Source organism: Amblyraja radiata, chromosome 29 (assembly GCF_010909765.2).
Source record: "Amblyraja radiata isolate CabotCenter1 chromosome 29, sAmbRad1.1.pri, whole genome shotgun sequence".
NCBI lineage: Eukaryota > Metazoa > Chordata > Chondrichthyes > Rajiformes > Rajidae > Amblyraja > Amblyraja radiata.
The window spans coordinates 18,297,968-18,323,782 of NC_045984.1; the positions used below are offsets into that span (position 1 = coordinate 18,297,968).

The following is a 25,815-nucleotide window of genomic DNA, read 5'->3' on the forward strand; positions in this document are numbered from 1 at the left end:
GAGAAGTGTGCAGCATTAAATATATGTTTTACTTATTGCCTCATAAAATAGCTTGGATATTTGAGCTACCACCATTGATCTTCACGTATACAGTGCTTTGGATGTGTGTGGTATTAAATCATGATGATTGCTCAGCTTTTATGAATTGCTAAATTCAGCTTCCTCTTCCATTATCTGTTATTTTCATTTTTCTCCCAACACTGCTAACTTTCATACGGCCTCCAGCATCCTGAGAGACAACACATCATCTTTTCCAAAACATTCATCGAAAATGCTACATTTCCCATTTCTACTCTGCAAAAATCACAATGGATCTTCCTATTTGTGTGCATTCCACACTTTGTTTCCCCAGAATCTATTAAAATATCAGTTCTGCTAAATGAATACCATCTGGATTCAAGCAACTTGAGCACAATATCAAAGTTGACTCCAATGTAATACTTAAGCAGTTGAAAGCATTGTTTGAGAGATCAAACATAAAACAAGACCATATCTGCATATTTGACTTTAAAAAAAAATCATATTTCTTTATATAATTGGGGTCTGTACATTGCAATGTTTCCTGTGTTGCAATGATGACTACACTAAAAGTGATTCAAGTTTCAATGAATAGTTATCAACCAAAATGTTGACTTTATTTTTCTCCACAGATGATTCCCCACATTGCAAGTATTTTCCTTTTAGAGATAATCCCCTTGACTTATCTATCACTCTCCCACCCTCCTGCAACTTAAAACTAACTTGTTTTCTCTCTTTTCCAGTTCTTACAGAGGGTCCCAGACTTGGAACGTGTAGATCAGTGCATGTTCCTTTAACATAGTGACCTCACCACTACTAACCACTCCCCATTATCTTCAGTATAATTGTAACCTCCCCACCTCCAGCTCTCTCTCTAGCTCCAGTGACAGACCACGGACAGCTAGGGCACAAATGTGTATCAATATAAATGTTAGTAATAAAACCAGTTGTGAAGACATTGTGTGTTACAACTACTCTTTACATGGTGTCATAGTTGAACTTTGCGCCTCCTGTTTATCGGGTTTTTATTTGCTTTTCTCCCTGTTCCACACCTTTCGTTGTTTTTAACCCTTGCCTTGCAATGTCAAACTCTTGTCGTAAACCTGATGTTCTGGTGTTTGACTCCGACATCGTCCATCGGTGGACTGTCTTCCGGTGCGACTTCGAGCATTACATTGCGATTGCTCATCCTGCTGCCACCCCTGCGGTGGAGGCCCACCTGCTCCTCAACCTGGCTGGCCCGGAGGCCATGGAACGTTATGAATCGTTCGAGTACGGCGTTGGTGAAGAGGCTCGGGACCCGGTATGTCTTATGGCTAAGTTCACTGCACTTTGTGACATTCCTACCAACTGCATCCTAGAACGGTTTAAGTTTTTCACCAGGCGCCAGAGCCCTGGGGAGCACATTGACACCTACATTGCCTCGTTGCGTCACCTAGCACGGCGTTGCCGCCTCGACGCGGTGACCCCCGATCAAATGACCCGGGATGTCCTGGTTTACGGTCTCCTGGACGAGAAACTAAGGGCTGAGCTTTTGAGGAAGCCCGATCTGACTTTGAATGAGGCTTTGCACGCCTCTCGCATGGCTGCTGCTGTCGCCTCCGTGGCATCACCTGCGGCTCAGGACATTAACTATGCCGGTGCATGTTATGTCAGTGAGCCTCTTCAAGCAGATAAGGTCTGGGGAGAAGGTCACTCCCAACGACTCCCGTCTTCATGCCTATGGGGGAGGCGTGCTCATACCAGTCGGGAAGGCTACTCTTATCTGCACGGTCCTGGAGACCTCTCGGCCCCTCACTTTTCACCTGCTGCAATCTGAGAATGTCACACTGTTGGGCGCCCGTGCGTGCCAGGAACTCAGTTTGGTTTCCTTCCACCGCGGTATCCACCTGGTGCAAACCCCCCTGGACCCCATGAGTGAGTACCCTGATCATTTTGATCACGAGCTGGGCAAGCTGCCCTGCAATTACAAGATCGCTGTGGACCCAGGTGTCGATCCGGTGATCCGCCCACCTCACCGTGTCTCCTTTGCCATGAAGGACAAGGTGGAGTCGACTCTGCGCCACATGGTGGCCGTGGGCATCCTCAAGGAGGTGAGTGATCCCACCCGGTGGGTCTCCACCATGGTTGTCGCTGCAAAGAAAGACAAGAGTGAGATTCGAATCTGTATAAACCCCAAGGACCTGAACCTTGCCATCAAGCGCCCGCACTACCCCATGCGAACGGTGGAGGACGTCGCTGCACAGGTTGGCCCGGCCACTGTCTTCTCGGTCCTCAATGCCAAGAGCTCTTTCTGGCAGATTCCGCTGGATGAACGTTCCTCCTTCCTGACCACCTTCAGCACACCCTTCGGCAGGTTCCGTTTCCTTCGCATGCCATTCGGAATCAATTCTGCCAGCGAGGTTTTCCAGCGCACCATGGAGCAGCTGTTTGCCGGTCTGCCGTGTGCTATCATTGTCGACGACATCCTGGTGTACGGAAGGGACGTCGCTGAGCACGACCTCCACCTCCGCCAAGTCCTGGACAGGGCTCGTGAGATCAACCTCAAACTTAACTCCAAGAAGTGCCGTTTCCGCGTCCCGGAGGTCGCGTACGTAGGCCACATCTTCACGGCTGAGGATCTGAAGCCAGACCCGCAGAAGACAGCTGCGGCCTCTGAGATGTCCGCACCCGCCGACGTGCCCAGCCTGCAGCGCTTTCTGGGCATGGTGAACTACCTAAGGAAGTTCATTCCCGACCTCAGCGAGCTGAGTGCGCCCCTGAGGGAACTGATCAAGAAGGACACTGCCTGGGCTTGGTTCCAGAAGCACCAGACGGCTTTCGATGTCCTGAAGTCCAGACTGGTTCGCACCCCCACCCTCAAGTTCTTCGACTTGAAGCGTCCCATCGTCCTCACCTGCGACGCCTCAAAGTTCGGTCTTGGTGCCGCCTGCCTGCAGCTCTACGATGGCCTGCAGCTGCCTGTCTCCTACGCTTCTCGCACCATGACCCCCGCTGAGCAGCGTTATGCTCAGATCGAGAAGGAGCTCCTCGCCGTGGTGTTTGCCTGCTCGAAGTTTAAAGATTACATCCTGGGCAACACCTTCACTGTCGAAACCGATCACCAGCCGCTGGTCACTATCCTGAATAGACCGATCCACGTTGCCTCTTCCCGTTTGCAGCGAATGATGCTACAGCTCCAGCGCTTCACGTTTCGAATCGTGTACCGCAAGGGCAAGGACATGTTCGTGGCCGACACACTGTCCCGCGCACCGCTGGCGTCCACTGCCCGACACCCGTACGAATCGTCTGACCTGATGGTGTTAAACGTTAATATTGTGCCTTCACAGCAGATGCAGTCCCTGGTCCAGCACACTGCCAAAGATCCTGCCCTGCAGCAGCTTGCCAACGTCATCCGCCGTGGCTGGCCTGACCGTCGCTCATCCTTGCCGGCTGGTGCCGCGCCCTACTTCCTGGTCCGGGACGAGCTTGTGCTGCACAACGGAGTGGTGGTGAAGGGCCACAAGGTTGTGGTTCCTACTGCGCTGCGGGACCACTACTTCCAAACCGCCCACAGCGGCCACCCCGGGGCGGAGGCCACTCTGTCCCAGGCCCAGAGCCAGTTCTATTGGCCCGGCATGGCACAGGACATCCGGGAGAGGGTCTCCACCTGCTCTGCCTGCAATAGCCTCTCTCCCCATCAGCAGCGCCAGCTGCTCCTGCAGCAGCCTGCCCCCGAACTGCCGTGGATGGCAGTCGCCACTGACATCTTTGAGTGGCGTGGCGTGGCAAGCATTTCCTGGTCCTTGTGGACTCCTACTCCAGCTGGTTCGAGGTGGATCAGCTGCCCTCCCTCACATCTGCTGCTGTCATTGGGAAGCTGCGCCGCCACTTTGCAACCTTTGGCTCTCCTGCGAGTCTGCAGTCTGACAACGGCAGCCAATTTTCGAGCGCGGAGTTCCGCGCTTTCGCTGCCACCTGGAACTTCCGTCACCACACCAGCAGCCCCGAGTACCCGCTGAGCAACGGCCTTGCTGAGCGTGCCGTCCGCAGTGCCAAGGAGCTGCTGGGGCATTGTAGACTTTCTCGGTCGGATTTTTACTTGTCCCTCCTCAACCTCCGCAATATTTCCCGTGACCCTGCCTTGGGCTCGCCTGCTCAGCGGCTCATGTCCCGCACCACGCGCCCTCCGATCCCAGTATCCCAGCAGTCCCTGAAGCCTGCGGTCCTCAGCCCTGCTGCCGTCCAGGAGCGCATTGCCCAAAAGCAAGATATCCAGAAGCGTTCGCATGACAAGTCCTGCCTGTCCCCTTCCACGTCTATTCCCTGGCCAGGTGGTCCGGATGCAGTCCCCCTCCAGGCACTCCCGGCTGGCTGTTGTCGTCAGCTCTGCCGGCTCTCCGCGGTCTTACCACGTTGACTACGAGGGTACCATCTACCGCCGATCCCGCCAGCATTTGCTGCTGGTCAACGAGCCCGCTCCGCCTCCTGCAGCCCCTTTTGCCCCGCTGGTTTCTTCCTCGCTGCCCAGGACTCTGCCTTCTCAGCTCTTTGTGCCCCGGTCTCCTGTTGCTCTTCCGCCCTCGCCTGCCTTGCCCGCTCGCTTGCCCGCTGCTGTCCCCGTTTCCCGTCCCCGGTCACCTCATCCTCCCTCTCCTGCACATTCTCCGGGTCGTTCACCTGTCTCCGCTCCTGCTCCTGTCCCTGCTGTTCCTGCGGAGGAGGGGGAGGGCGGGCTGCGTACCCGGTCCGGGCGGTTGGTCAAGCCGCCTGTACGTTACGGGGAATTTGCTTAGCTGTTTTAACTGTTTCCTGCCGGTGTACGCGTTTGTCTGTTCCTAGCGTATGAGTCGTGGTCGCACTGTCATTATTGTAATGCTTTGTTTTCCAAGGGGAAGGATGTAGATCAGTGCATGTTCCTTTAACATAGTGACCTCACCACTACTAACCACTCCCCATTATCTTCAGTATAATTGTAACCTCCCCACCTCCAGCTCTCTCTCTAGCTCCAGTGACAGACCACAGACAGCTAGGGCACAAATGTGTATCAATATAAATGTTAGTAATAAAACCAGTTGTGAAGACATCGTGTGTTACAACTCCTCTTTACAGAACGTTAATTGTTTCTCACTCCACAGATGCTACCTGGTCTGCTGAGTTTCCCTCATTTTGTCTCTTTATTCATGGATTTCTGCTATTTCATATTTTTGATACAGAAGAATATTGTTAGTTATAAACATTTAGGGAGGCAAGTGCTCCTTTCTTTTAGTTAAGGAAAGATGAACATTGTACCATGGCAATTATGATAGTTTGAGAAAGATAGGCCACTATTTGTAGACATAAACTACAGATGCTAGAATCCTAAGCAAAAAACCTACAATACAGAGGGTGAATAAGAAGGGATGAGACAAAGATTTAAGACAGTCAGTCCACCACAGTGAGGAGGTGCCTGGTGAACTCACTGTGGTGGATGTTTAGTTGTGTTTATTGTGTGTTTTTGTCATTTTTACTATATGTAGGACTGCAAGGCAACAAAATTTGCTGAGAATTTTCACCCTTGTTATCATATCAGATTTCTAGCTTATTCCTTTTTGGTGAATGTTAAGTAACCTGTGCTGTATTGATGTAATCTGTGCTGTACTGAAGCCCACGTACCACTGCAGGGAGAACAGAATCCACCATAATTCTATTGCCCATTTTTGTACAGGTTTATTAAAATGAACTGTCTCTCTGGAAATACATTCAGATTCTACAAAATCATTTAAAGACAAACTTCATTTTTCAATATAAAAATGTACCAAATTAAAAGGCCTCAACTAAATAAAGAGGGGACCTCAGATTGCAATTATTTACACCAAGTCCTGACAATATTTTGACAGTAGAATGTATCATCAGGCACTGATGTTAAATGCAGTTCAGATGTGATGGTTTATTTATTCATCAGTTCTCATTAAAATGAAACATACTCCTGATTTTCTGAATCAATCCAATAAAAATGTCTTCTTGATTTTGGTTTCCAGTATCCTTTACGTACAACTAAACTTTTTAATTAAAAGGTCATTTTTTACACACCACATAATGTCATTGACAATATTGGTTAGTCACACCTTATTAAAAAAAAAAGGTCACTGTTTCACCCTTGGTCTTTGGAAGCGAGACAGCATTAATGTTCCAATCTATTGGGTCAAGCACAGACTGTTTAATTCAAGGTGATACATTCACCATGTCTGACAAGACATGCAGCAGCACTGGAAAAAATAAAATAATGTTTTAAATGTTGCAGAACATTCTCCCCACCCATAGTAGCAACACAAACTATCTGCTGTGGAGATTCTTCTGGTCTGCAATTTTGATGGCTACAGGATGAAAACTTTGGTTTTCCCCAACCAAATGAAACCTTAGATGCTGGGATGTTTTATTTTAAATGATGGATGGACAGGGTCAAAGGAGGAGGATGGGGCATGCTTGGGAAATAATAAGGAACACCCACCAAGCCAAATCGTAGCCACAGTTGCACATGTTTAGATCATGTATATCAGCAGGTTAAACTGTAACCAATTCAAGGTTTCATTAAATACGATGGCATAAAAAGTAGTTGTGATTCTCAAACAGAGGGCTCAGTTTTCTATTTGGAATCTCCCAGGGCACCAACAACACAATGATATTGTGTTGAAGTTGTTCTAAGACAAGACAATTCTGTAGTATAATGGCTGGTAGTTTCAAGATTGTAACAAAGAAGCTTTTAAACTGCAGGAAATAATTCAGTTTGAAATTTTGTATGGGAATGCACTGTTGAAAAGGTTAAATTGTAGGGAGAAAATAAAAATCAGTGATGACTAGGGAGGTCTGGAAGTACGTCGATCTCACAATTCATCTTTTTTCAGAGTTTTATCTTCTGATTCATTGTCTTGTTCTTCTTCTTCTTCTTCTTCTTCTTCTACTTCTTCTACTTCTTCTTCCTCCTCATCTTTGCTTTCTTTATCCTCCTCTTCCTCACCATCATTCTTTTTCTCCTCCTCAGCATGGCGTTTCATTTCTTCTTCATCCTGGCTTTTCTTCATTTTCTCCTCAGAGTCCTAAATGAAACCATCAAGAAGCTTGAATGACACTGTACTCAAAGCCAGATCTAAATTCAGTTAACACTTGAACAAAACACACATTTTCGTCATGTACAGATAAAAATTACCCAATTAAAGTGAGTATCTCAGTTCATTGAGTAAAACCTGCAAAAACCTCTGGAAAGTTAGCAGATTAAGCTATTTTATTTCAACAAGATACTATACAGATTTGACAGTAATTCATTTGTGATGTTGTGAAACCTCTCACTCATCAGATACAACTCTAAATAATCCTGACCATTTGCCACAAAGCAAGTGAAGTCCCAGCTGAATCAGGCAGTGGCGGTGCTGTCCATTTTAGTAAATTACATTTTATTCCCTGTCAGAATTAAATTCTCTGCCCTGACTACTTCCAGTGTTTGTTCCAAGTATTGTTCAAATGAAGGATAACAGATTCAGCAGCTGACAGAGCCAGGTGGTAATCAGCAGGACATTTCCTCTTTTAACCTGGTATAACTCCATCTAGACTGTGGTTAGTGACAAAGACTTCCAGGAACACTTTTATATAGTTGCAGACCATGAAATTAACTCTGCTCTGGTGCTGGGTTTGTCCATCATTCAGACCAGGTGATTAAGATGCAAATGTTGTAATATTGTCCAAAAAAAAACTGCCAGGGGAAGATACGATTTATACAACAACAAAAAATCTGATAACGTTGATAAGACGGGGCAGGGATTTCTACCATTAACACCTTTCTTTTGCTCCTTTTTTTTTTTTTTTTTTTTTTTAAATATAAAAGAGCCCATTACTTAAATAAATATCCACGATTGAGTACTCTAGTTATGATTGACATCAGTTGGCTCTTAAGAAAAGGTGACCGAGATCTAATCATTATTTCCAAATATCAAGTTAGTACACTTGCAAAGTCTCAGAGCACCATTTACACCCTGGTCATTCCCTCTTCTCCCCACTCCCATCAGCAGAAGATACCAAAGCTTGAAAGCATATACAACCAGATTCAGGAACATCTTCTTTTCTGCTGTTCAGTTGGCTGAACGATTTTCCTTTGGCTAAGGGAATAGTGCCGATCTCCCAACGTGCCTCATTTTGGATCTTACATTTACAGATAATGTACAAATTAAAAGTAACACTTAAGCACAGTAACACTATACTCTGTATCCTGGTATTTTTCTCTTTGCACTACCTTGCACGTGTATGGTTTGATTGTACATGTTATATAATAACATTCTTTTCTGTGCCATCTCAGTATGTGTCAATAATAAAGCCATACCAATGGAGTTCACAGTTGTATGGGGCCGGGATATAAAGCAATACCAATGGAGTTGTATGTGGCCGGGGAATAAATTTTATGACAAAATGTGCCACAGAACCAACGTGTCAATAAAATTAATTAACTAATTGTGTGAACATTACTCATTCCAACTTCAACCAACAGATACCTCACCTTGGTCTTTTGCCAGGTCTCATTGCCAAACTCTTCTGCATACTTTTCATCATCAGTAATCAGAAAGTTATCGAAAATTGTTCCTGATTTTACCTATATAAAAAAACGAATGGAGTAAAATCATTGGCTGCAGTTGTGAGCATGAACTTGCTGTATGCCAATCTTCATGCACTTCAATTTCATTTTGTATTGCAGATTTCAAAGTTGGTACTTGGCCAGTTTTCAAGGAGGCACATCATAAGCCAGACAATCCAAAATTCAGCATTATCATAATATATAGTGACGATTATAAAAAGGTGCTGGGAATAGACAGAAGATTCTACTTTTAATATTCTAGTCTATCAGAACTACTGCAGATGTCAACATCTGAAAGATGCTACCTCGGTGCAGACCCTCAATACTTGTACATTATATAGAGTGCATCCAAAACCATCCAACTGTGCAGGCGCCAATACTGAGACAAGGATGACTGCCCAAGGTAAAGAATCGACAGGGAAGTGCTCTCCTCAATGCACTTGGGAGGCTTTCTTTTCTGAAAATAAAATGTCAGCTTTGGAATAACAGACCAAACTTAATCTGAAAAACTTCAGGGCAGCACAGTGGTGCAGTTGGAAGAGCCGCGGTGGTGACTACACATTCTCCCTGTGACAGCATGGATTTCATCCAGCTACTCCGGTTCTTTCCACATTCCAAAGACATGCGGGCTTGTAGGTTTATTGGCTCTAAAATTGCTCTCCATGTGTAGACAGTGGGATAAAATACAACTAGTGTTGAAGAGTGATCGAAAGTCGGCATGGACTCAGAGGGCTGAAGGCCTGTTTGTGTGGTATATCTCTAAAAACTATAACTAGACTCAATACAAAAGTGAGATTTGTTTTCCACATCATATGTCAATTGTTCTTTTAACTTTGAAATATAGTTGTTAACCTTTGAATAGTTATGATCAACTGAACAATTATGATCAAGTCTCTCCGAGGACCAGTGGAATTAGGAATAGGAATACTTTGTTGTCACATGTGACTAGGCACAGTGAGATTATTTGCTTGCGTACACAATGTAAACAAATAGCAGCCACCTACGGCGCTGACAAAGTTACAAAGCACGGCAGCTCCCCCTTTTGTCCCCCCCCCCCAGCAGTTCCCCCACGCCGGGTCCCCTGTATTGTCCATTGTTCTCCCCCTACCTCCCTCACGGCGGTTCCCTCACCCCGGGTCCTTCATTGTTCTTCCCCTCCCCCCTCACAGCGGTCCCATGACCTAAGCCTTGATTCCAGAGGCTTTACAAACGAGTAGTGAACATATCACACTAATCAAACTTAACAGAAGAAACAGAGAAGGAGAACTATGGAGTTGCCAGAGGGGTGTGATATGCTCGGAACAAAAGAAGGAATATGTGAGGGGGAAAAAACACATTAAACACTGTAGGACCAGACAAAAAAAAACAATAAATGTTTAATATTGCACAATCCACAATACTGCTATTTAGGCAAAGCTTTGGTCATGCTTTCATTCAATGAAAGAGCAGGTTGAAGGAGCTATTGGGTAGCTTAACCTGCTACCCAATTTTCATCCTGCCCTTTTTGTAGCATAAGACAGAGTTGGAACTAATCGGTCTGTTTGCATCATAGTTAACCAGAGCCATCAAGAATACTGAATCTGATGACTTTTTTCCCCCTATCAGATAGCAACAGAATCCTGACTGCTGCATTAAATTAAACAAATGTACAGTTTACTCAAAGTAAATTAATCTCTCCCCTTCATGGTAATGAGAACGACTCCAAGACACCTATTGAGATTAGGTTATCAGCACTTCACATTCAAACTAGATTAGGTAAAGAAGGATGTCAATTGCTACATTCTTTCCTGAATTAGTTAGCAACACCCGCAATTACCGACCTGCCACAAGTCCAAGCCAATCACACCAATGTTTTGAAATTTATACATGATGTCATCAGGAGCATATTCGGGGTTGTCGATCTCTGGATGAACCCAGGCACCTTTGAAGTCGGGATTTTTTAATTGTCCTGGTTTCCATTCACCCTAGGGCAATAATAAATCAATGAAATTATTATTGCAACAACCAACCAACCTGCCATTCTTTAATGCAATATGCAAGTTTGGAAGTGTTTAAAGTAGAACATTAATACACGTTATGACAAGCAGTAGCTGGCTTTTCAATGCATTCAGTTTTTAAACAGTTTTGGTCAGTTGCTATTCTGCTCTAAGTAGCTGTGAAAAACAACCATCTTTAATAAGTCAAAATAGTGAATTCTGCTTATTTCTAGCGTTCCTTTCTACATTTTGGTTTCACCATGTAGAAATTACAGCAGTGTTTATACATACTCGTCCCCTCCCCCCCCCATTTTAGGGCACCATAATGTTTTCGATACAGCAATGTCATGTAAATGAAAGTAGTCATGTTTAGTATTTTGTTGCATATCCTTTGCGTGCAATGACTGCTTGAAGTCTGCGATTCATGGACATCATCAGTTGCTGGGTGCCTTCTCTGGTGATGCTTTGCCAGGCCTGTATTGCAGCTATTGTTAGTCCCTTTCAGTTTTCTCTTCAGAATATAAACAGCATGTTCAGTTGGGTTCAGATCGGGTGATTGACTTGGCCACTCAAGAATTGACCATTTATTAGCTTTGAAAAACTCCTTTGTTGCTTTTGCAGTATGTCTGGGATCATTGTCTTGCTGTAGAATGAACCGCCGGCAAGCATTTTGAGGCATTTGTTTGAACTTGAGCAGATAGGATGCATCTACACACTTCAGAATTCCACCATCAGCAGTTATATCATCAATGAAGATATGTGAACCAGTACCTTCATCAGCCATACATTCCCAGGCCATAACACCCCCACCAAAGTGTTTCACTGATGAGGTGGTATGCTTTGGATCTTGGGCAGTTCCATCTCTCCTCTATACTTTGCTCTTGCCATCACTCTGATATAAGCTAATCTTCATCTCATTTGTCCACAAGACCTCTTTCCTGAACTGTGGTTGCTCTTTTAAGTACTGAAGACGAATGTCCTGGGGCAGGATACTAAGGCACCGCCTGTAATCACCATCAACGACTACGAACTCGATGCCGTCCATCAGTTCATGTACCTAGGCTCCACTATCACTGACTACCTCTCTTTGGACACAGAGATTGACAAGAGGATCGGGAAGGCAGCTACAACTCTCGCTTGCCTCACAACTCGAGTGTGGACCAACCCAAAGCTGACAGTGAAGACTAAGATAGCAGTCTACAACGCCCGTGTCAACAGCACGCTGCTGTACGGCAGTGAGACATGGACTACATATGCCAGACAGGAGAGAAGATGCAACACCTTCCACCGTAGAAGCATCTGCTGTATCCTGGGCATATCGTACCGAGTTCCTGTCTCGCACTGGCCTTCTCAGTATGTACACTCTACTCAGGTAGCGCAGACTGCGGTGGCTGGGCCATTGCCACCACATGGAGGATGGCTGTATTCCAAAAGATATTCTCTATGGAGAGCTGTCATCTGGGAGGAGAACCATTGGCCACCACCAGCTTCATTACAAGGATGTCTGCAAGAAAGATATGAAGGTGCTCGACAGTCCTGGGAGAGCCTTGCAGCTGACCGCACAAGGTGGAGAGGTACCCGGAACCAACATATCAAAACGGGGGAAGAGAAACTGATGAACACGGCGGCAGACAATTGGGCAGGCAGAAAGGAACGCAGCAACTTCAACAAACCAGAGACCACACACAAATGTGACCTCTGCCACAGAGACTGTCACTCCTGCATTGGTCTCATCAGCCACAAGCGATGCTGCTCTAGCCGATGTTTCGAGCAAGCAGCCAACAACTAGGATTCATCACCCATGGTCATCATGACCGAGGGGGGCCTACGACGGGTTGCTCTTTTAAGTACTTCTTGGAAAACTGTAAGCTGGCCATCCTATTTTTGCAGCTAACCAGTGGTTTGCATCTTGCAGTGTAGTCTCTGTATTTCTGTTCATGAAGTCTTCTGCAGATGGTGGCCATTGACAAATCCACACCTGACTCCTGAAGAGTGTTTTTGATCTGTCGGACAGGTGTTTTGGGATTTTTCTTTATTATAGAGATAATTCTACTGTCATCAGCTGTGGAGGTCTTCCTTGGCCTGCCAGTCCCTTTGCAATTAGTAAGCTCACCAGTGCTTTATTTCTTCTTAATGATGTTCCAAACAGTTGATTTTGGTAAGCCTGAGGTTTGGCTGATGTCTCTAACAGTTTTATTCTTGTTTCTCAGTCTCATAATGGCTTCTTTGACTTTCATTGGCACAACTTTGGTCCTCGTGTTGATAAACAGCAATAAAAGTTTCCAAAGGTGATAGAAAAACTGGAGGAAAGACTAGGAGCTGCGAGCTCTCTTATACCTGCATTAAGGAGCCAATTAAACACACCTGAGCAATTACAAACATCTGTGAAGCCATGTGTCCCAAACAGAAAAGTGTCCTGAAATGGGGGGGACTATGTATAAACACAGCTGTAATTTCTACATGATGAAACCAAAATGTATAAAAATAACCTTTATTAAAATCTGACAATGTGCACTTTAACCACATGTGATGTTTTCTATTACAAATCTCAAATTGTGGCGTATAGAGACAAATAAATAAATGGTGGGTCTTTGTCACAAACATTATGGAGGGCACTGTGCTATGACTGTGGAGTAACAATAAAACCCTTTAGGTAAAAGGAAAAGGAACAAAAAGTACAAGTTGCACCACTCTATTTACATGATTTGGAGAGGAGATGGTGCCTTTGATTTCTGGTCAAAGTGGAGGGTGTCTACATAATTCTCATCTCCAAATTTATAAAATGTATATAAAGACACTAATGAATGGACATAAGACTAACAAGTATTATGTCAGATTTGAGTTTATAATACAGTAGGAAAGACAAAATGGACCAGATTATTTCTTCTAGAAAAGTAAAGGAATAACCTGGACACGCAAGAGACTGCAGATGCTGGAATCATGAGAAAAACCCCCCCATAAATTACTGAGAAAGGATCCCAACCTGAAATGTCATCTGTCCATTACTACCTGACCTGCTGAGCTCTTCCAGCAGTTTGTTTTATATGAGCTTGTTTGTTTTAGATGGTGTTTTCACTTGGCTATCTCACTGCATCACTAGGTCAGCATTTTTTTTTTACTTTCCCTTATAATTTGTGAATGGTTTGATAGGATAGACCCATAGATGGTTGTCCACAATGAAAAGCCAGAAATATAGTCATCAATAAATGCAATAAGATAATCAGAAAAAATGCCTTAAATGTGTTTTCTGAAACAGAACAATACTACTCTTAGACAGCACATTTTCACTTGCATCTACCCAGTCCAATTCAGTTGTTACACTCTCCTGCTACATCCTCATTTAAAAAGTATTTATCCAATTACTTGTTGGATAAGATCGAATCCTACGCCTCATCGGGCAGTGCATTTCAAACACTAATCACTTGTTTCAACAAATATGTTTTCCTCATGCCATCCATTCACTTGCCTGAGACTTTAAATTTGTGCCCCCTGGTTTCTGAGCCTAACAACTTTCTTTTCATTTATGCTTTCTAAATCCTTCACCTTTTATCAGTTTTTAAAATCTCGTCCAGGTAAAATAGTCAGTCTATCCACATAACTGTAACTTATTTTCCTTGGAAGCATTCTAGGAACTCCATTGTGCAGCCTCAAAGCTTTTGCACCCTGCTTGAAGTATGGTATGCAGGGTAAGTCAGCCAGCCAGACATGACAAATGTAAATGAAGGTTAACAAAATATCCTGGATTTTGTATTCAATGCCAGATGTTAGTATGTGTGACATGTTATCACATGGAATTGCTTAGGGAATCTATAAATGGATTTCAGGAAAAGCTAAGTACTTCAGGGAAACATAATAAAATAATATGTTGATACAGTTAAAGGATGCAAAATAAATGTGTCTGGAATACAGACAGCATAGTAGCACATCTGGGTTGTATGGTCTACATACGAGCTGTAGATTTTACATAATGATAACACTCATCAAAAGGTTTAGCTGCCATACCTTGTATTCTTCGTTGGGGATCATTGGAGGCTCCCACTCACCATCCATTTCCTCATCCCAGTCTTCTGGCTTTTGAGCCTCCGGATCAGGTATATTCTCTGGCTTATCCCAATCCTGCATTTATTAAGAGAGAGGTGCTTTGATCAGATAACACCCTCTGAACTGGCATTCCTTATAAATACCTTTTGCAACTCTAGAAACCTTGCTTTTTCACTTCGTCACTAGGTCAGGGATTTTTTAACTTCCCCTTATCAAGTCAAGTAGTCAAGTATTCAGACTTTTCAATCTGAACGAAATTTTGTTCCTTGCAGTCATAACATAGAACAAAAATAACAAAACACACAAGAAACACAGATTTAACATCCACCACAGTGAGTCCACCAGGCCCACCTCACTGTGATGGAAGTCAAAAGTCTTAAAGTCCTTGTCTCTTCCCTCCTTGTTCTCCCTCTGCGTTGAGGCAATCCAGGCTTCCGATGTTGTGACCCCGCCGGGTGATGGTAAGTAAGTCCCTCAGCTGAATCCGAGCTCCGCGAACAGGCTGGTTCAAATTCCGCGGCCCGGAGCGGTCGAAGCTGCCACCCTCCAGTCCAGCGGACGAAGCTGTTGCGGGAGCTCCGGAGAAACAGGTTACCATCCTGGGACCTGCGAGCTCCCGACGATGTCGTCCACTGGGCCCGCGACCGAGCCTCCGAAGTCGGGTCACCACCGTCGCAACAGCCCTGAAGTCGGGTCACCGCCACCGCCGCAACGCCACCACAGCCCCGAAGTCGGCCAGCCTCGCGTTGGTAAGTCCTGGCTGGCTCTGCCTCCGGAGCCTCGAGGTCGGTCCCAGTTGGTGGCCGCCAGCTCCGCAAGAGACTAAAACAAGTTTCTCCCACCCCCCCCCCCCCCACACATACACAACTGAAATAAACCGAAATAAACTGTAACAACGGGACAAAAAGAAAACAAAAAAAAGACAAACAGACTGCAGGCGAGCCACAGCTGCTAGGGCAGCGCCGCCACTCTAAATAATATTACAGTAAATCCTCCAAGAGAAAGTTAAGGAGACCGGATAATGTAAAGTATATCCAAGTAAAGCAGTTTTACAGTAACTAGCTAAGTCATACTTAAATTTTGCCAGAAAACAAGCACACCTTCTACCTCCATGTTCAATGGAAGATCTTAGCAAGCTGTACATTTGTCACCTGCAGGACAGGAACAATAGTTATCGGATCTTACCTCTGGCTTTTTATCATTTTCATCATCTATTGTCTCTCTGTCATCCCAGTCCTCTGGTTTCTTAGCTTCAGGATCTTTGATCTTCTTTGCTGGCAGGAAATCCCAGTCTTCCTCTAAAGTACCTGACTCCACCTTTACATTGTTAATTTTAACTTCATACGTCTGATCAGGTTTGAGGATTAATGTATAGAGGTGGGTTAACTCATCGTCCTGCCAAGAACAATAAATAGTGTTTGCGTGGTGACTCAAGCAAATCTTTCCAAAATCCAGTTCTGGATCAATACTAATTTAGTGCCCGAGTGCCAATTTATGCCTGCATTCTTCTTTTATAGAAGGATCTGTCAAGTCGCAGCCAGATCTGTCTAGTTAAGAACTAGGTAGAATACCGTAACAAATATGGGCAAAATTGTCACTGACAGACGGCAGCAGATGAGAAAATATTATGTTCTCTAATGAACACAGTTTGTGATATAGCACCCTTGTCTCATTTGTCCTTCAACTGGCCTCTGTCTGTTCAATCTAAATTGGAAATTAAACTGGGATTCATCCCCATTCATGTAACTTCCTTTTAATATTTCTCACTTGTGGGTTTTCTGGATCACATAAGGTTCTTTAACCAGATACCAGCTACACAGGCCAATTCCCATACTTCATTAAAATTGCTGTGAGGCTGACCACTACCTAATGAAAATGTAAAGAGAATTTGCACACCCCAAACCTCAGAATAAAAGCTTTACATGTCTGCTAGTGACCCCCACCCTTCTACTAACAAATACCGAACACAGACCAGAATTGTTTGACACATATTTAAAAGTCTTTAAAGAACTAATTCTGGTGGTTTGTTAAAACCTGCATTATCCTTTCAATAATCATTTTAAGTTAAATTTCTAAAATATAAAAATTATGACATAAAGCTTTCTCTAACACTTAATGGTATTAGGAGCAGCACAGTGATGGAGCAAGTAGAGCCACTGCCAACGCCAGAGTCCCAGGTTCAATCATGACCTCTAATGTTGTCTGTATGAAGTTTGTACATTCTCTCCATGACCATGTAGGCGTCCCCTGGGTGCTCCTGCTCCCTCCCACATCCTAATGCCACGCAGGCTACTGGATTAATTGACCACCAAGTGTGTAGGTGAGTGGTAGAAACTCGAGGGAGCTGGCGAGAACGTGGGCAGAATATAAAATGGAATTAATGAAGGATTAGTGAAATTGGCATTGATGTTTGGCACAAACTAGGTGGGTTGAAGGGCTAATTTCTGGGCTGCATCTCTCTAATTCTATACACTTGTAAATATTCCATATGATCTCTAGCTTCTTGTACATTTCACCACTTTAATTTTCAGACACATCTTCAAGATCCGAAGTACCATCTCAGAATTCCATCCTCGTTCATAAAATTTGCTTCCTTGATCAAGCATTGGGTTAACCTTTGTAATCCTTTTACAGTCAGTTTCTCTCAAATGACTGTAAAATGCACTGTTATGGTAAAATGATAGAACATAACAAATTTAATTACTCACCTTGCATGTAATCTCTTTCTTGATGAGATGATTTTTGCTCTTGTAGTTCAAAATTACATGTACTTTCTTTGTTATATATCCGCAGATATCAGGACCTAGGACACCACGTAAATAGTCAAATTCAGGTTCAATTTCACTATTGCTTAAAAAAGATTTGAACATGCTTCATTTACATTTATTAGAACATCTGTTGTTTATGAAAACTTACTGTCTATAAATATGCTCATGCACTAGTAATTACGAAAGTAGTTTATTAGATTCCAAGTGCTTTTGAAATGTTCAGGTTGCCCAAAGAATGCCGTGCCTTCAATATACTGTATGGTGTGGCACAAAGAGTGCTGTACCCACATTGTCCATTGGACAGCAATGCACTGTGGGTCTACAGTTCTCCAACAGAAAGTGCAGGTAAAAGGAGCTTGTAGGCGTTTCCTGGATGCAATGCAAGTGATTGGGTATCTCCTGGATTTTGTGGGGATATATCAAACTAAGACAGATGATTAAGGCTTTATGGGAGAGCTTATCTAGTTGCACACATTTCTGGCCAGTTACCTAACTCAAGCATGATTTATAGACAGCTTTTCATTCTAATCTATTTGATTATGATACAATCAGTTTATAGTTAACTTACTTCGTCACAAAAGTAAAACACTACAAATGCTGATGACACTCGGGTCAGGCACTGTTCAATGAGAGAAACCAAAGATCATCACTCTGCAATCCCTCCCTCCCCCCACTCCCTTTATCTCCAGATCCTGCCTATCCAACATTTTCTGTTTTCATCTCCACTAAATGTTTCGTCTTTGCCAATAGGCTCAGTGAACTCACCAAACATGACATAGTATTCAGTTTCTCCGTGAATGGCTTCCTGATCCACATCTGCTGGAAAAAGCTTAATGTAACCTCCACCGCAGTCAATCTTCTGCTCGTGTTTCACCGTGAACTGTATGATAAGGGTTTTCCCCTCATTGCTAAATGGTTGAAATTTTGCAGACCTAGCATAAAATTTAGCATCTTGACTGGTCTGAATACCTGCAAGGAATTGAAACAAAATGAATTTAAGTTCATAGCCAATTCTAAAACATCAGAAACACAATTCAGGAATAAAATGACACGAACGCACCAATGAAAAATGACAGAAATTATGATGTGGAATGATATCAGTGCACACTACAACCTAATGACAGTTTGTGATCAATCACACAAAGGCTGATTCTGAGAAACTTTGTGAAAAGATGGCCTCTGTGAATTTCCTCCTGATATTTTACAAGTTAAGGGAGGTTACATGCATATTCATGTGTAGCAGTTTGGTAGATAGTCTGGCCCTATGAATAAGGAATCAAGCGATCTCGGTGTCATCAGCTTTTAAACAATGTCAACTTAATCTCAAAATTTATCAAGATAATGCAAGAATGTAAGCAACACATGAACAGAACTACACCAGGTGAAGGCCAAGTACATATCCCACACACCAATAGCATGAGGTTTGTTGCAGAGATCGAGGTGAAGATGGGGGGGGGGGGGGGGAGAGATGAGGTTGGTTCCCATCTGATATATTACTGCACAAAGTAAGACTTCATGATATTGGAGGTACTACATTACATGGGTGCAAGATTGCCTCGGAAAACAGGCCAAATAATATTTCAGATTGGAAAACTGCAACTTTTGGGTGCCACAAAAAAGTCTGGCACTACGAAATTTATATGTTAATGGATAAGATGCTGCAAACAAGCACATTGGAGTTACATTTACTTATGACACACAGAAAACCAAATGAGGAGAATGCAGTGTACACAAAGAGATATAGACTGACTATGTGTTTGAGCAAAAATTTGAAGGATGGTGTATACTAGATAAAACTGGACGTTGTCCACTTGGTAGATAGGTAGGTAATTGTTTAAATAGGGAGAAACTACAGAACGCTGTGATAACGAGGGATCTGAGTGTCTTGGAACATTAAACCTTTTAACAAGTATGTACAACAATTAGAAAGGCAAGTGGAATGCTGGCCTCCATTACAAAGAGAAATAATTTTAAAAGTTGGAGAGTCTTGTTACAGAACTATAGAAAATTCCTGAAATTGATTACTATGTTAGTGGCGTTGGCTTATAAGGCAAGATTGAACCTATATTCATTGCAATTTAAAAGAATGAGGAGTGAAACGTAAGGTCCTGAAGGGGCTTATAAAAGTGGCTGCCAAGAGGATGTTTCCCCCCCAGAGGAAATCTAGAAATCCAGGACAGACTCAGAATAGTCAAGGCCAAGGCAGGCAGACTTTCATTCTGCAAGGAAAGAAGAGTTCTGGAGAGAAGGAAGCAAAGGGAAACTTAAACCATGAACAGTTCAATAGATTTTACAGAATTATAGTGCCGGCAAGAAGGGCTTGGTATGGCCAATTCCGTTTCCGTCATATGGTTTTACGATAACTCACCTTTATTTTCTTCTGAATCCCCATAAAATTTTCCAGCTGTCAATTTGAATTTACCGTAGTCCGATTTATGTTTGGATTCAATCCATCGGCTCTCCCAGGCATCTGAAATTAGATATAACAAGGGGTGAATCATCAATTATCTAATTAATTCACCAGGTGTTGATTCAGCACCATATAAAATCTCAGGACACCGCAAAGTGGTTTAAAGAACTGTCACTGTTGGAATGCAAAAACGTGGCAGTATTTTTCATTCAGCATAGTCCAATAAATAGTAATGAGATAATGACCAAAAAGTCACCTTTTACTTCAGAATTGAGAAATATCTATTGTTCCGGTTACTGGAGAGAAACTGTTCTTCAAATAGATTTATGGGACATTTTATTTCTGCAAGTAATGAAAATTGCATAGGCAGTAATCGCAGGAAAGGGTTTCCTACTTAGAAGATTATTTTTTAACCTTTAGCCACAAGCTCTGGAATTTTATGCCTCTTTCTACTTCTTAAAATCTCTCTTTAACGAAACCCCTCTCCTTACACCTATTTCCATAGTGTAAAAATAACTTTTTTTTTCTGTACAAAAAAAATAAATCATAGTAAGCAATTTTGAAATGTTTCCTTTCAGTCCAAGCACAAGTACATATTATATTGCACTTCTACTTTGTAAAATGATTATTCCTATAATCAGAAGCTAATTAAATAACACCACATTGTTTAAAGGAGAAACATCTTCCCCCAGTAAGCTTACTAAGAAAATGAAAGGCCAAGTATTGGAAGATTATAGATTTTGGAAAGCACTTTTCCACGATGTATCGCTTTCAGCTTGGGTGTAATCCTGCAATTAAGTTGTAACTAGAAATTTCTCAACCTACTCCGGAGGCGTTTCCTCTGGCACCCTCATAAGATCTACACCCAACCTATTCCTCAACTACCAAAACTAAAATTAAATTTAAAACTATTCATCCCTTGTAGATATCATTCAATAAAATCACAATAGATTCACCTACATTTTTGATACTCAAATTTATTTCATCATTCTCTATTAGATATCCATGCTGTCCCTAAATAAAGTACCAGTACTACTACAAGAACAAAATATTTCTACAACTAAATGTTGGGATAACCAGAATCCACTGTATTAAAGTCCACTAGAAATTCCATTCCTAAATCAACCTATTCCTGAGGTTAAACCAGACATTTTGCAAACTGCTACTGACCCAAGATTAGTTTCTGGTCAAACACCCACAGTATCAATATGACCATTTTCTACCTCAACCCTATTAAACCAGCTGCACCACTGCCTCATCTGTGCCTTTGTTACCTCTACACTTACTTACTACAGTACTCTATTGACCAGACACCTATTTTTCCATCTTTCATATATTTGTATTCACCAAAAATTGTGATCCTCATATTAGGTCCTATTCTCCAATTACAGTTGTGGCCCCAACTTACGCTGGATCCTACATCATCAGCCTTATTTTAAGATATCATCCTCAACTCAAAATCCTCCCACATTATTTTTTTTTTTTTAAATCAGCAAACCTCAGGAATTCCTACAGTGAATCAATTTTCACTTCTGCTCAGAAATAATTGGCCACCACTGACAGATATGCATTCAGCAGACTGGGTCGTAATTTCTGAAATTCCCTTCTAAGCCTCTATCTCTCTTTTTGACATTTCTTTAACCTATTTTCTATTGATTTTGGAACCACAGGGATTGAAAGCATATGGCAAACAACATGGAAGTGTGAATACAGTAAATGCAAGAGTCGATAATGGTCAAAGACCTACAATGGCTTTACTGATTGGAGCTGCTTGCTTGAATAGGTACTTTCAATGTAAGTCTTTAGCCAACTTTGTTAGCTGTACATATATATGTTTTCAAATCAAGTTATTTTTATTAATGCCCCTTGGACATTATCAAATACATTGGAATCTGAGTTACTGCATCACTCCGTGTTTAGTTTCCGGCATCTGCTGTTCCTTGTGTCTCCACCTTGGAATGTTCTACTGTTTATCTTCTTGTGTTTTTCAGACCTCAGGATATTATAAGAGGCTTTACAACCAATCACATATAAAGCCTGGAGAAACTCAGCGGGTGAGGCAGCATCTATGGAGCAAAGGAAATAGGCAACTTTTCGGGTCGAGAGCCTTCTGCTGTCTGAAGAAGGGTTTCGACTTGAAACGTTGCCTATTTCCTTCGCTCCATAGATGCTGCCTTACCCGCTGAGTTTCTCCAGCATTTTTGTCTACCTTCGATTTTCCAGCATCTGCAGTTCCTTCTTAAGCATATAAAGCCTTGTCACTACTGCACTATAGGAGGCACTAATGCAGGAGTTATTAAGAGGGTGTGAAAGGGGAAGACTGTAGATGAACAGATTAAGATTCTTCAAATGGTTTGACTCAACAAAATTAAAGTCATTTTAATAGGCAGTGTGATTGGGAAATCATCTAACTATTGCCCACAAATGATTGCCTGTGCTTTAAAGATAGACAAAAATGCTGGAGAAACTCAGCGGGTGAGGCATCTATGGAGCGAAGGAAATAGGCAACGTTTCGGGTTGAGACCCTTCTGTGAGGGTGGGGCGGGAAGAAGAAAGGAAGAGGTGGAGACAGTGGGCTGAGGGAGAGCTGAGAAGGGGAGGAGAAAGCAGGGACTACCTGAGATTAGAGAAGTCAATGTTCATACCGCTGGGGTGTAAACTGCCCAAGCGAAATATGAGGTGCTGCTCCTCCAATTTACGGTGGGCCTCACTCTGGCCATGGAGGAGGCCCAGGACAGAAAGGTCAGATTTGGAATGGGAGGGGTAGTTGAAGTGCTGAGCCACCGGGAGATCAGGTTGGTTATTGCAAACTGAGTGGAGGTGTTGGGTGAAGCGATCGCCAAGCCTACGCTTGGTCCCGCCGATGTAGAGCAGCTGACACCTAGAGCAGCGGATGCAATAGATGAGGTTGGAGGAGGTGCAGGTGATCCTCTGCCACACCTGGAAAGACTGCTTGGGTCCTTGAATGGAGTTAAGAGGGGAGGTAAAGCGACAAGTGTAGCATTTCCTGCAGTTGCAAGGGGAAGTTCCAAGAGAAGGGGTGGTTTGGGTGGGAAGGAACAAATTGACCAGGGAGTTACGGAGGGAGCGGTCTCTGCGGAAAGCAGACAGGGGAGGAGATGGGAAGATGTGGCCAGTGGTGGGATTCCGTTGGAGGTGGCGAAAATGTTGGAGGATTATTTGTTGTATGTGATGGCTGATAGGGTGGAAGGCGAATACAAGGGAGACTCTGCCCTTGTTAGGAGTGGGGGGGATGGGGAGTGAGAGCAGAGTTACGGGGTATAGAAGAGACCCTGGTGAGAGCCTCATGTATAGTACAAGAGGGGAACCCCCGTTCCCTGAAGAATGAGGACATCTCCGATGCCCTGGTGTGGAACACCTCATCCTGGGTGCAGATGCGGCGTATGCGGAGGAATTGGGAGTAGGGTATGGAGTCCTTACAGGAAGCAGGGTGGGAAGAAGTGTAGTCCAGATAGCCAGGGTGGGAAGAAGTGTAGTCCAGATAGCCTGTGCTTCAAAGGCACTTATTCCACCATCCAATATTGTGGCACTTCCTGAGGTTATGAGATGGAACATAGATAACGTTTTTTTTCCCTTTTCATGAGTAGAAGCAAGAAAGATTTCCAGTTCATTACTCGAAAGAACTGTACACATGAACTAAACAGGTCTGTGAAACAGTCATGTCAGTGCAGTCCACTGGCGATTAGTATTGTGCCCGATGACAATGCAAAATCCCACAACCAATCATGCCGAGCCCGCAACAGAAACATTGGTTCGGATATTAACATTACTGAGCAGTTTTTGTTTTGCATGTTCACTTCATAAAATAGAAACACATGAGTAAATGATGGGTTAAATTAACCAGAAAATGGTGTCACCATGAGATTCAGCTACCTACGCGATTTAGAAAGGAAAGCAAAACGTAAATCGCCACAAAAAGTAATGACAGTGCAAGTTTCACCCTCGCAGAAGTAATAAAATAACATAAACTAAATTCTTAGGACAGGACTAGGTTCGTCGAAGTTCAAACAACCGATCTGGCAGAGCGATTTCAGTGGACAACAACTTCTACTGGTTGAGGAGAATCAGTAAAGTTAGTCTTTTAAAACCAACATGAGCTAGTTAGCTAACTAACCAGTTTAAAAAAACACACAAATTGTTGGAGTAAATCAGGTCAGGCAGCATCTCTGAAGTTTCACGTCGGGACCCCGTCACGACCACAAATATCGCTTATATCCATGTGCAGTTTCAGTCTGAAGAAGGGTTCCGACCCGAAATGTCACCTATCCATGCTCCCCAAAGATGCTGCCTGACACGCTGAGTTACTCCGGCACTTCGTGTCTTTTTTTGTAAGCCAGCTTATGCAGTTCCTTGCATCTAGATGGCAAGTTAGTTGCCAACAGTCAGTTAGCTAGTTAGTTAGTTGGGGTCAGTCAGTTATCTTACTAATTAGTCAGCAATGCTAACGAGTGCATTAGGCAAATCAAGGTTCTGTAAACCCGGGAAGTTAGCGAAAGGTCTGAATTTTGACAATCTCACCTCCGTCCTTAAACTGTTCAGTGAAATAGACTGCAGGCTGTGTGGAGCCGAACGCCGAGCAGAGCAGCAAGAGCGGAAGCAGCATTTCCATTTACACCAGGCCGGAGGTTCCTGTGATCGTGCTGAGCAATCGGCAGGGAAACAGCGGTGTACGAGCAGCAGCAACCAAAGATCCTACAGCAGCAACACGATGATTCTTGGCTGGGGACGGTCCCTTCTCTACACACGGCCTTAACCCATTGGCCGCAGTCAGCAACCGCCCCGCAAATCAGCTCCAACCACGTTTTTCCGTTCTGAATGATCCCATGTAGTTACGCTCAAATATCTCTCGATTCAACCAGCCTCTCCTACACACAATATATGTTATCTTCTTTTATGGTATAAAAACCTGATCATTCACTTGATAATGTCATACCAACCTATCAAAATCAACAAATAGTGAATTGGGATAATTATCAGGGTGGCAGAATTTCGTTCTATACATTCAGTGATATTTGAATTAAAGTATAATCCGCTAGAGTTGCGTTATTGGCTACTAGCCTGTTTAACTCAGAGTTGGACAGAGTATACATTACAAAGATATGTAGTGCATAAGCAAAATTATTAGGCAACGTGGATTTAATCCAGCACACAGACGAATACTACAGATATACCACAAAATATGACATAAATGATAAGAAAATAAAAAGGAAAGCCTGCAGTAACTTTTGGTAGAAAGGAGATATATTAAATACAGACGTTTCTAGATATATTTATAAACACCAGCATAGAAATAAATAAATCCTAATTAGAAGAAGCCAATTTTGAAAAGGTCGTTTGGGAATTTAGGCTAAAACTATTTAACTTGCGTCGCTGGGAATTTGCCATTCATTAATGTGTGCGATTCCGCCAACAGTAACTCATTGCTTGTGAATGGTTTGAACCATCCCGAGATTGTAAAACGTAATTTTTGAAAACAAAAGTTTTTATTGTAGGCTCCCACACATCATCAAAATGAAAATCCGAATTAAATAAAAGATTATATATTGAATTGATAGACTATGATTATCGGATGGTTGGACCAAATGTTTTTTCTTGCCTACAATCATCTTGTGATCACGGTCGCCTATGCATGCATCCTTTTTTTTAAAAGATATAAACTCCTGCCAACGACCGACAATATTTGATTTGATGTTCACTGACAACAGAGCAGATCCTTCCATATCTCGTCTCCCCCTCCCCCAAAGATACTAGAGGAGCTCCTCTATAATCTTTGCCCTCCCCTGACCCTCAGTCTGAAGAAGGGGCTCGACCCGAAACGTCACCCATTCCTTTTCCCCAGAGATGCTGCCTGTCCCGCTGAGTTACTCCGGCATTTTGTGTTTATATAGCAGATCCTAATTTCGATTCTCTCAGGGATCGCACTTGGTACCATCAGACTATAAACCATTTCATAACGTGTTCACACTGGCGGCGAACAGCCCGGAAACAAATCCATGTAACACC

At 43.2% G+C, this 25,815-nt stretch overlaps 1 protein-coding gene across 1 annotated transcript; it reads right to left on the bottom strand.

Moving 5' to 3' along the window:
* Positions 1-5,686: 5,686 nt before the first annotated feature.
* Positions 5,687-25,798, bottom strand: calr3 (calreticulin 3). Its single transcript, XM_033046732.1, has 9 exons — positions 24,331-25,798; positions 19,750-19,851; positions 18,147-18,350; positions 17,322-17,416; positions 15,799-16,008; positions 14,575-14,688; positions 10,417-10,560; positions 8,522-8,614; positions 5,687-7,073 (listed from the first exon to the last, which is right to left on the bottom strand). Exons 1-9 carry the CDS (start codon positions 24,419-24,421, stop codon positions 6,861-6,863), a joined length of 1,266 nt encoding a protein of 421 aa, XP_032902623.1. The 5' UTR covers positions 24,422-25,798; the 3' UTR covers positions 5,687-6,860.
* Positions 25,799-25,815: the final 17 nt, after the last annotated feature.

Excerpts from the sequence above, each read along its gene's own strand:
- calr3 (XM_033046732.1), bottom strand. The coding sequence starts at position 24,421 with ATGGAAATGCTGCTTCCGCTCTTGCTGCTCTGCTCGGCGTTCGGCTCC. Across the intron at positions 17,417-18,146 it reads TGAATACTATGTCATGTTTG|GTCCTGATATCTGCGGATAT; the intron begins GTGAGTTCACTG and ends GTGGTGTCCTAG. Across the intron at positions 16,009-17,321 it reads AGAAAGAGATTACATGCAAG|GACGATGAGTTAACCCACCT; the intron begins GTGAGTAATTAA and ends TGTTCTTGGCAG.